At 38.5% G+C, this 12,388-nt stretch overlaps 1 protein-coding gene and 1 long non-coding RNA gene across 2 annotated transcripts in view; one reads left to right on the top strand and one right to left on the bottom strand.

Moving 5' to 3' along the window:
- Positions 1–12,388, top strand: part of ALG14 (ALG14 UDP-N-acetylglucosaminyltransferase subunit) — a 20,365-nt gene extending 7,977 nt beyond the window's left edge. Inside the window, exon 4 of the mRNA XM_002189066.7 lies at positions 11,851–12,388. Within this exon, the coding sequence (XP_002189102.6) occupies positions 11,851–12,081 (231 nt within the window). The 3' untranslated portion in view covers positions 12,082–12,388. The remainder of the gene's footprint in view (positions 1–11,850) is intronic.
- On the bottom strand, positions 10,159–11,932 carry LOC115496213 (uncharacterized). The gene is made up of 2 exons (XR_003961622.4): positions 11,824–11,932; positions 10,159–10,701 (listed from the first exon to the last, which is right to left on the bottom strand). It is a non-coding gene; the product is annotated as an uncharacterized lncRNA (long non-coding RNA).

Here is a 12,388-nt window from a genome sequence, read left to right as displayed (position 1 = left end):
CTAGTGCATTGCAAGGTATTTTTCATAATTTAGTAGTAGCATATATACACACACAGATATTTGTAAGGAAACAGATATTTGTAAGAATATTTGTAAGAAGACTCTTTTTAAATCCCTCTGTGAAGTGCATGGCTAATTCTAAAGAGGCTTTTTAATGTTTGTGGTATTTTGAATGTTTAGAGAGGCTGCTGTGAGTAATGTGATCTCAATAGTACTGGTCAGTTCCTGTCAGATCAAAAGCTGCTCTCTTGCTGGACTTTTCAAACAGTTTAGTGTGCAAGACAACAGAAGTAGGTTTTTTGCAGTTGCTGTTTTTCAAGCCTGTTCTGAAAACTGGAGATAAAACTGGGAGAGGGGAGAAGGTGGCATGCTATTCTTTCTACAGTGGTTTTGCTTGGGGCAGTGCTAATAGTCAAGTTTGTTTACATGAGGAGACAAAAATGTGAGTAACTATTTAGTAATCACTTTGCTACACCACTGTGTTAGTTAGTGTATTTTTTTACTTATTGCAAAAGAAATTGATTGGAAAAATCTCACTGCATAGCTTAATAAAGGAAGCAGGAAGTTACTAATCTCATTCCATGATTTCTGTTTACCAAAGGAATTTAAAGTGACAGAGAGATTTACACAGAGTTATTAGAAATGGTGTTGGAGCTGATAAACTGTGATAAGCTATCAGAAGGTGAACATTTTGGAAAACACTTGTGCTTGAAAAATTAAGGATATGTTTTAGCAAGGCCTTTAGGCCGTTTGCAGTATTTAAAGTAGCCCCTGACTCAAAATGAGTCTTTATCCATGGTTAAAGAGCTGGAGGGGAAGGCAATCCAAATTACTTTTTGTCAGGTGCTGTTGTCAACCAAAACAGCAGCTGGCAGAAGCATCCCTGGCATTATGGCAAATCATGTACCACTTGAAAGCTGCTTACTTACTACTGCTTGTATGTATATCTTAGTTCAAGAATTCTGTAAAATATAATAACTCAGAGAGCTGCAAAGATTTAAAAACACTTATCCAAGGAGACTGTTTCAGGGATTAAAATACCTCATATTGCCAGTGAAAAGACTGTATGGTATGTGAAGCAACGGGTAATATTTAATTGCCTTTCCACAAAAATGTTTGCAGTCAATTGAAACTCACTCTACTCTTGGCAAAATGTAATGCTTTGTAATGTAAAGAACTAGAGCTAGGCTGGGACAAATGCTGGCACTCACAGGTTCATCTATAACTTTTGGCATAAAAATCAACAACTGAGTTTAGAAACAAGCACAGTATTACACCATGCTGAGAGCTTCATATTTTTAAACAGGACAGCTCATGGGTGCTGTACATTTTCAGTCTAGACACTGGTTTTGTTTAACTGCAGGAGGGAAAGACAACCTTGCTTCAAAGTCATTTGTATGTATGAGTGATCCCCAAACCCTTACACTTGCTTTCAGGCTTCTCAGAAATATGTGTATATATGAAGGAATGACTGAAGTCTTCTGTAGGCAGCCTAAAGCTAGAGAAACACAGAAGTGTTGCAGTTGTCAAGAAATGCAGGACAAGAAAGGTAATGCAAAGGGAGCAAACCATTAGGTGCACAAAGGCAAGATTTGGAACAGATACTGTAGTTATGCCAACCTAAGCCTCTCTGCAGAGTGCAAATAGCTGCAAAAGGGAAACAGCAAACTCAGCTGCACTGGAGTTACTTGATGAGCACTTGATATGTGCTTTACTCGATGAGCACTGTGTCCCTTTTCTATCTCACACTGATCTGGCAAAGCTTCCTGATTTAGTTTGCCTGAGCAATCAGTTCCATCTAACCCTTCTTCAAGACAGTAAGTTCAGAAAGAACAGAACAACTTCCAGGAGATCTTTGCTGTCCTGCAGGACTTGACCTACACTTGAAGTGGGGCTCCAGAGAGTTTAAGAAATGTAAAAGTTAGTTGAGTTGTTCAGCTTGAGGTCATCTTCAGGGGGCCCATTTCTGAGTTAGGAACATCTGCACTCTGCAAAATTAAGTCCCTGTAGAGATATTAAGCCAAGTAACAATTAAGATGTCAGAAGTGATGATTGGCTTGTGTTCCTATAGCCGTGGCCATGAATTATAGAAATGTAAGTGTCAGAGTGTTTTGCAGGTGAATATACCGTGAGCAGTTTTTGTAACATCTGTCTTAGATAGGCTTCCTATACAGAGGCCTACAATTCCAGAGAAGGAAAGTCTTGTGCCAGAACACACTGCTTACACCCACCTTCCCCCAGAAAAGCTTTTAAAACCATTCATCAGCTACAGCCAGATTTAGCATGCAGTCTCAGAGACTGCAAATTCCTACCATGCAAGCAGGCAGCTGGTCAGAGAAGAGAGACTTCTGCTGTCTTCATTGAGAGAAAGGCTAAAAAGAAACATAAAACTAGAACAAGATGTTATAAGATCTATTATCTAGAAAAGGATGCAAATCTTTTGTTTATAGAAAATTACACAAGCTGCACAGAGATTTTTTTTCAAAGATAAAGAAAATGACTGCATCTACATAGATCATTTGATATACAAGAAGGACTAGACTAAAGTTACATCTTTCCTTTAGCATGCTTGAAGTCAGTCAGTAGATACAAGTTCAAAGGACTCTGGTCTTCAATTCTCTTGCTGCTTACAGAACCTTTGTCTTTAGGCCAGTTTGCCAACCCTGCAACTAAGTTTTCAGGTGATCTAGCCTTTTGTCTGGATCATGATTACCCTGCTCATTCTGGTATACCTGAAATCCAAATTGAAAATGAGGGATGTGCCCCTACCGCACAGCAGAAGCTGCAAAATATTGTGCCCAGTCCTTGTTTTCAGCCATATGTAATTGGGTCAGTGATTTGCTGTTCTTTAATATAATTAAATTTCACCTACAGTTGTGCAGAAATGCTGCATAAAGCTTCATTAATTAGCAGATTGCACATCCTGGACCCTTAGGACCAGACTTTTTTTCCTTTTCTGGGGACTCTTCTCAACAGTTCCCACTGCCTCAGGGCTCTGCAGAGTCTGAAATAAGTAGATATTTCAGATGGCTGCTATTTGGAAAAACCTGGGTTAAATCAAGCTAAGAAGGCGGTTCTCCCACATTAGGGCCTCCTTCCTGTGGGAAGTCTGTAGTAAGTTTACATTTGCACAGCAACTGTTCTGCTGTCAGAGAATGAAAATGAAACTTCTTTCTAGAAGCCTGAAAGCTGCACAGCTTATCATGCTTGTAGCAATCACCTCTTCTTTTATGACTGCACATCTCATCACACATGCCTGATCCCCTGACTTGGTAAACTGACTAAGGCAGCTTCTGGTTACAGAAGTGTTTGCACAGTAAGCTAAATGAAAAGAGATCATTATTTCATTTAGCTAAGATTTTCCATTCTTTGTGCCCTGCCCAAAATGCCTTAAGTTCATAACACTCTCACAAATTACTGTGACAAATAGTAAGTTATTGTCCCTTATATCATGGTTCTAATTGGAACTTTGTGGAAAGCTACAAAATCTGGGTGGTGGCATTTTCTTCTTTATTCATTTTATAACAAGTGATCTTTGTATAATGCAATATTAGGACTATCTGCTGCATTCTTTCGTACACTGAATCTTTCCGCAGTGTTTTTAATTCTTTGGACCAGACTGACTGTATGTCTGACCTGCTAATGTTCTTCTAGGATCAAAACAGTCAAAATAAGCAAGAGTAAGAACACTGGATTAAGAACTTCAGCAATACAAATTTTTTTCATCCAAAAAGAAAGCAAAGTGAAGACATCAAAATTTAACTTCTCAGTGTTGATGCTGTTGAGTCTTATCCACCCCTCCTACCTTGTGTACTGTGTGCAGCTTCCCTGCAGCCCCAGTGCAGAATTACCCTGTGCTGAGCACAAACATCTGAAGCTGTTCCAGTCAGCTGGCTCAAAGCTTTGTTGTAGCTTTGCCCTTTCTGTGACTGCTAATTAGCCTTGCCTATAGACACTCCTTTTCAGAGGGAGGACAGGAGTAGCAGTAAAGATAAACTGAGATCTTAGCTTAGATTTAAGGAGGCATTTTTAGATGTAAAAGAGTCTTAACTCATCAGCTATCAGGGTCATTATGAACCTAATGAACACCCTGGTCACACTTCCATCTATGTTATAAAGCATAACAGTCTTAATAAATCTAACTACTGGTATGCAGAGACAGAGTGCCAGCACCTCTAGGTTTTACACTGTGAAGATATTTCAGAGAGGTATTTGATGCACATTCTTGCTATACCAGCTTCAGTTATTAAGCAGTAGCCCAAGAGATGTTTTATGAACATTTAAACATCATGTTTAGTTAACCTAAAATACTGCTTTCAACTTGAAGTTAAATGTCTGATTAGTAAAAGACACACTGAGATTTGCAATTAAAGGCTTAACTTAGGCTGCTAGTAGTGTGAATATATTTGAAAGTCCTTGGATTTAATTTCTCCTTTCAAGTAGAAGCAGGCTACTAAAATAAGCAGTACATTTTATATGAAGAGATATAAAAATTATTTGTAAAGAGGCTCTAAAAGGTTGGATAGTATTTCTCAGTGACCAAGAGACTGTGGTCTGGTTCTTATTCAGTCAAGGTGACACTGCTGAAAGCCAACTAGTACCTAGTGTTGTAGCTAGAGATGTAGTTTAGTAACTACCATTTCATTTACTTGGCAAAGGCTTTTTACTGAATTCTTTTATGACCAACTTTTTCATCTACACTAGGTCAAATTTCCTCTACTTCCCACTAATTTGTCAGCAGCAATAAACCACATACCCACTCTATAGTAATGTAGGTATGGAGTTAGTTTATTCTCCACCCTGTATCTGCTTTGGTAATCTTGCTCTTTTTTAACCAACCTATCCATCTCCCACAATTTCTCAAAAGACTCAATGGTTGTTTTGCTGGTCCCACTGACAGCCTGGGTGTTCATGTAATGTTTTAATAACCAACACTAACATTTTCACAGAGTTGAGCCTTAGTACCAGTCTCACAGCTGTGATTTATTATTATTTTTAATTGATCATTCTGTACTTCTCATTTTACATTTGGCAGCTAGGCTGGGCAGTATGCTGATGGAAAGTACCACTCCAAAGACCTTTTAATCCCAATGACAGACCTATCACCTGGCATACAGGGGCAGTTAGATATGGTGTTTAATGTTAGACTCCTTAGAAAAACTTAAAGCCTACATGTTTCTTTAGGCATCCAAATGAACCTTCTTGACTAAGCTGTTGCCTAACTTCTGACACTCTTAATGACCCCAGTAATATCTTCTCTTTTCATCAGTAAAGCCCTTGGGCATACCCACAAGCAGACCTGAGCTGTTTTAAGTCTTTATGGGGGCTGGGAGCTTCCCTCACTGCTTTGTATTCAGAGGCTGATGCAAATCACATCAGCTGGGCCTCTTCCCTTGTCTCTTGCCCCTGAGGACAGTGGGTTGGTAACTCTGGGTCAGGCCTAGAAGGCAGAAGTGATAATGCCTAATGCTGTTTACGATTCAAATCTTACATCTCGTTCCTAGTGGTTTTGCAGAAGCTCTCCTTTTCTCCCATAGAAAACCGCACTAGGTAGGATTTTTTTCTCTCTCTGTCCCCAAACCTTTAGAAAGTGAGAGCTGCATAAAAGGTGATGTTTCCCAATCTATTTCATTCAGTGATGAAAGTAATACACAGAAACAAACAGAATCTCAGCTGTGTAGTGTACTAATTTAGAGTCTTTGCTCTTCCACTTCTCTCTTCCCCACTCTGGCATCCACTAATCTTATTTATCCTGGTTAGGTAATCTGCCTGTAGGACCACACATGCCTCCACTTGTTTTTAAGAGCACCTCACTTTCCGGCTCTGTTGTATGATAATAACAACAGCTACTGTACCAGTGAGATGTAGAGGTGAGCAAGGAAGGTTTTCATGGCAGTGCTACAAGCTACACTTGCTGACCAGCCTGAACACAAGCTGTTGCTGTAGGACACTAGAACTACCTTCTTGCACCCCTGATGATTCAAGTGATTTAGACAGCAGAAGATAAAAGTGTACCCAGGTGTAATTCAGTTCCACCTTAATTACCTGATTTACATCAGACTACACAGCTAGTTTTGGCTTTTTTTTTTTTTTTTATCCTGCCTTGCATTCTGTAGGTAAGTTCAAACAGAAAATAGGGTGTGAAGTTTTACCTGGTTTTCTATGCAGGTGGTGAAGGAAAGTGAACTGGATAAGATCTTCACTCTTCAAAAAGAATAAACCAGTAGGTAGTTTAATGACCTTCCTATTGGGCAAACAGAACCTGAATTTCTTCTTTCTCACCATCAATAACAATAATAAGGAATTGTTGAAAAAGGTTCCTGCCTTTTTTAAACTGTAAAAAGTATTAACAATTCTAAGCTAATTTTGCTCAGTGTTCAAAACTTGAATTTTCAGATATACTAAAGAGCAAAAGTTTCCATAAGAACACTCCCTCTCAACATGCTTAAGTATTTGAGTGTGAAGTTTTTGAAATAGTAATATATTAAAACCAAGCAAAAGTTGATGAGCTCATGAGATGCTGTAATTTACATAGCAGAATACAAATAAATTCATTGGAGAGTCTCACTTCTTGTGCCACAGAAACAACCACCTCCCCCCATCAAAACAAAACCACACAAACAAAATAATTCATTATTCCTATAACATAGAAATATCTAATAGGATTTTCCAACATTGTTAAAAAGTAGGTATTGCATAGCAGTTAAAAGGTAGGACTTGCATAGATAGGGATCATTCAGTTAACCCAGCTTTGGTCCATTTTGTATCTCTCCATTTGCCTTTACCTCTGTTAGTTGTCTATCACCACCACCTCCTACTCCCTCAGTCTTATCTCCAGGTGTTCAGCACAGTGGAGTAGGGAGCATTAGCAGAACAAAGAGGCCCAGGCAGTGTCCTACAGGTACTCCAGGAGGCAGCTCCGTGCCTGGCAAGCAGCACAGCCTTCAGCTCATACAGGCACATTCCCACAGCACCAGCCTCCACAGCCAGCAGCAGTTTTTCTGCTCTTGACCAGGTGACAAAAGGCCAATCTCTGCAGAGATCATTAAGAACAGCAGGTGTTGCCAGTGTCCTGCAAATTAGCAAATTAGTTTCCCACTTTCTACTAAATTGAGGGTGACTCTCATTGTCCTCCTTTTGATTGTTGTACTTTGGGAACATAAGTAGTACTTAAACAATTGTTCTTTAAAAGATATACAGCAATTGTATGATTATGTATTTACGAGAAAAACTGCAAGTTGACTGCTTTACTCATTTTAGCATTGACCAGTGACATTTAATCCCAGTGAAGCTGCAAGCTCTGCTTTCAGTGTTTTCCCTGGTAAATGTCACTGCTACAGTGCTGCATTCACCCACTCTAAAGTAGCTTTTATCAGCAGTGGTGCCATGTGCCAGTGTTCCCAGAGTTCCCAGACTGCTGGCTTAGCTTACTTTCTTCCAACAGCTGTGGAAAGTATCTGAAACACAGAGACAGGAACTGTTGCATTTTTATATAGAAGTGGTTAATAGGAAACCAGATTTATAGAGTTGCTGAAGGTAAATGTTGTATTCTGATCGTTTACTTTTAAACCTCCATTAATAAACAGCTTGATTTGTTTGTTTTACTGTTTAGAATTTGGTTAGATTGAATTGGCAGAAAATTTTAGTATGTTAGGACTTAGTTTATAGACCTAGCTGTGAGCCCAGGCATCCAGTGAGCCAATTTAACAGGGGGCTGGACATTTCCTTGCATTAGAGGTGCATATGAATGGTGTAGAGAGACCTGTAGCACTGGCTTCTGGAACAATCCCTTACAGCTTCTTGGCAACAAAGTAGGAACCCCCAGTGACCAGGAAAGTCCTTGGACAATTGCAGCTCCAAGAGGTCACAAAAGTGACACAGAAATTGCCTTTGGCCCCCTTTTTCCCCCTTTCTGCTGCCTCATTAAGGAAGCCTGAAGTCAGAGATTTTCAGAGGCATATCTCATGCAACACAAATGTTCTACAGGCAGCCTTGTAGCTAAAATAAATGGATACTGAGGGAAAGAGATAATTGTAAATAGATGCTTGAGGGAAACACCCTCAATAGCTGCTTGACCTTGTAGAGGACCTGGTCCTTTCTTGTCCAGTAGCTGCCTGCCTATTCCCCAGAGTATACTGGAGGTTGCCATGGGCTTCACTGGGAGATACTGGTATTCTGCTGCTGGGGAAAAGCAGAAGCCTTGGTCTTTTCAAGTTGTAAGATATCAATCTCCAAAATTTACTTTTGAATAGTGCTTTGAAATTCACTAGTAGGACTGCTCCTCTTCTCATCTTTGAGGAAGCCTGTAGGCGATTCAGTTCCTTTCCATCATCCTTTCCAGACTGTGTACAGGCAGGAGCTGAGCAGCAACATTTCTACCTTACACCTTCTGCAATGGTTCCTCTTCTTTATAATGTACATACTTTTTTCCTCAGAAGTTTCCCCTGTACATCATACACTTGAAGAGTGTATGATGTTGGACCCCAAGCAGAAGGAACACTGGTCTCTCGTCATGCTGGCAGTGTGAGAGGGAGTAAATAGGACTGGTCAGACCAGATTTTTGGAGAGGAATTGCCACTGCAATTGTACCTACACCAGTTCTAAGCAGGACATGTCTGCAGACACGTACTAAAGGTTAACTGAAGGATAATTTTTAGTTCTGACTTACAGATCACAGCCATCAGTTGAGATAGGAATCTGTTTGTGGGCTTCAGCAGGTTTATAACAGTCTTTTTCATGACCAGTTCCTAAATACAAGGATCTGGGGATAGGAGCACCTATAATAAGAGTATTATATGAGGAATCCTATAGAGCCACATCTGCTTTGTCCTGTTTGAACTCATATGTGTGGAAGGGGAAAGAGCAGAGGACATGAGTTATGATCAGACCATGTTTTTTTTTAAAGATGCCAAATACATAATTTTCCTGATCCTTTTTCCTGCATGCAAGTACTTTTCTGTGGATCAAAGGGCATCTGTGAGGCAGCTTACGAATTATAAACAGTCAGAAAGTATAAACTAAAAGTTTGAACAGAATGCATGGTATCAAAACCTGAATATAGGAGAGGTATTTTATTATGATTTTAATTTTGATTGCTATCTTTCTGTTTTGTACCTCAGCAAAGTAATAACGGCAGCTCAGTGTGGCCTTCAGAGCTACACAGAGATTCACAAATAGACCCATTTACTGTTATTTCATTACATGATCTTTTGTGAGTACACTTAGTTTGGAATTCATTGTGGCATTTACCTCTATGTGTGCATCTAGACACAAGAATACCAAAATACCAAAATTTTGGAGCTGCTGGCCAGGCTTAATAAAGGGGAAGACGCAGGATGAATTCTGTGGCTTGATAAAGACAATGGTTATAAAACTTCAGCTTTTTCTAAAACCTGTTCTACAGTTCTCAACTTCTGGGCTCACTAGAATGTTAGGATGGCCACCTGACCTAAATCATATCCACAACTGGTATATTTTGTGTCAGACTGTGGAAAGTAAGGGACCAGTGTTTGAGCTTTCATAGTAGATGGAGGCTAAAAGAGTACAGAGCCATTCAAGAAGCAAGACAGCTGGAAGAACAGGGATGCAAAGAGAGATGAACACCAATGATCACAAAAAAAACTGAGGATGGGTGGGAGACATCTCAGAGGATTGGGTAGAGTGCAGACAAATTGATGGAAAATGATGGCACTGAGGAAAGGAGAGGAGAGAGGATGGCAATAGAATGGAGAAAGGGCTGGGGAGCAGTGAAGGTGAGAAATCTGTGTACTTCAGGTAGCTCTCCTAAGGGAGGGGAAGTGCAGTTTCTCTTCAGCAGTGGTGCACATTTTTGTCTGTTCCCTTAAAGCTGAGTTTTGAATAGGAAATCAGTAGTTAGACTGTATATTCAACTCACAACAATAGTAAGTAGTAAATAATCTTCTGGGGCTTTAGGTGCTTCTTATGCACTTATCTGAAAGAGCCCAGCTTCTGCAGGGATGATGGTGGGTTTTGTCTGCAGACACAGGAGAACAAATTGTTTCCTATGCGTACATTTACACTACAGAAACAACGTTATTAGAAGTGGGGATACCTAAACATGCCTTAAGGTACATGTCAGTAGCCATGTAGCACCATTACAGCCAACATTCATGCAAATCAATCAAACTTTCCAGGAAATACGGCAAAATGTATTGTTTATTTTACAGATATGGAAAAGTTTCTTTGAAATGCAAAAAGGCAGCATGTGTGGTTGGTTTATGTCCTTATTCACCCAGCCAAATGTATAAAAATCAGATCTTCATTCTCAGTAGATTGTAGAGTAGGATATAAGCACACCCAGTGTGGATGTGCTTGAAATCAGGTTCAGGAGGAGGTTTGAAACCACGGTATTCTTCTCTGATTTCAAAATTCTACGATGTAAAGATGTGTTCAGCTTCTAAGCTATATTATACCAAAAAATACAAAGTAAGTACATTGTTGCAAGTTTCAAATTCGAGTATCTGTGCATATTTATACCCTAAAATTTCAAGATTAAAACTGCATACAACACATTACCTGTAAGGGACTCTGAAAACATCAGTCAAGTCTTGCATTAATAAATAGTTCAATTAAGATCAACAATAAAATCAGAACATTTTTAGAAACAGTATTACAGTCTGTTGATTCTGGTCAGAAAACACAGCATTGCAGTCATCACATTCCCAGGCTGGATTTCTGGGGCTGTAATAAAGGCAAATAATAGATGAGAGAATATGGAACTCCGTAGCACCAAATCTGTTGCTGCTTTTAGCTGAGGCAGGGTGCTGCTAACCAGATTATCAGTGGGATCTTGCCATGAAGCAGGAAAGGAAATGTTCTGAACTAATTGTTACAGCCCTGAAGCAAAAACTAAAAAATTTTCCCCCACCAGTATAATACCTTTCACAAGCTGGTGAACTTGGAACAAAAAAAATATGAGTTTCTGGGGTATAGGGCCATGATTTTATAAAAGAACTCTTTATTTCCATGTAACTCCAGCTGTGCAGAAAAGTTCTGATTACATGGTAGTATTTAAGTTTAGTAAGAAATTTCTTGCCTGAAATCAATTTTGATACCAAGTAAAGTGCCTAATACACCCTGGTTTAAACCTTTTACTTTTAAGCAATCTGTTTTTCAAACAATGTATAAAATAAAAAGAGTGCTTTCTTTTGTTAACATTTATAAGTGAGTTTGAGATCTCTGCTTGAAGGACATGACATGTTTTTACCACAACAGCTTCCTTCTGTATGCTTTTAACTGTCTCCTAGTGTTTATTAAAAATAAAAAATAAAATCTAGTCACACATATCAGCTAATAGATTCTTGTAAAGGTCCTAATTCATCAGCACGTTTTTGATGAACTCTTAAGTGTTTTGCTGACTTAAGCCAAGGTTCAAGAGGTTTATAACTAGATCCCAGCTTTAATCCTAATTAAATTCCTTTGGCTTTATTATATGCACAGATTTCATGACTGATACAACACAAGGCTGTGACTGAGAGTGGAAGTTGTTTTAGTTATATACCCACAAGTAAAGGAATTGTAAGCTTTTCCTCCACAGAAAAAAACTCTGCCATCTCAGAGGTATTTTCCTCCTTTATAACATATACAGAAATATGATATTTTTGTAAAGAAAAATGGTATTTTGAATATGGTATTATTTGATACTTTGAATTAATGTATTTTGTTTGCCTCTCCTATTTTTTCATGTTCACTTGCTTTTTCTGGGTTTTTAAAAATATTTTTTGAAATATATTTTTGTGTAAATGTAATGTTAAATGAATATACACTTAATTCTTTACTGCGTGAAAAAAACTGAGTACTTACTTTTGTAATATGTTTCATCTCTTTCAGATATTGTGCAATGGACCAGGAACATGTGTTCCTGTCTGTTTATCTGCTTTTCTTCTTGGCCTTCTACAAATAAAAAGAACAATCATTGTGTATGTAGAGAGCATCTGCCGTGTGGAAACTTTATCCTTGTCTGGAAAGATTCTTTACTACTTTTCTGATTATTTCATTGTTCAGTGGCCTGATCTAAAGAAAAAATATCCCAAGTCAGTATATCTTGGTCGAATAGTGTAACAACAGAAGACAAACTAAACTTTACCTGAAATAGACTCTACAAATTCCTCACTTGCATTCCTGTAGTAATTTATTTTCAAGAATTCCTAATACTAAATTAGGCTGGTACTTAAAAATGAGACAATAAAGATTTCTCTATATTTAAGTAAAATTTGTGTGTATATATATTTATTGCTATCATGTAAGTCTGTTTGCCAATAACTCATAGTGCTCTAAGTCTATCCTGTCTCTGTTTTCATCTAGTTTTTCTGCTATGTGAATGGTATTTTTTGTCTACAAATAAATATGGGAATTTGTATGAATGTAA

This window comes from Taeniopygia guttata, chromosome 8 (assembly GCF_048771995.1).
Source record: "Taeniopygia guttata chromosome 8, bTaeGut7.mat, whole genome shotgun sequence".
NCBI classification, from domain to species: domain Eukaryota; kingdom Metazoa; phylum Chordata; class Aves; order Passeriformes; family Estrildidae; genus Taeniopygia; species Taeniopygia guttata.
This window is presented reverse-complemented; position numbering and strand designations above follow the sequence as displayed.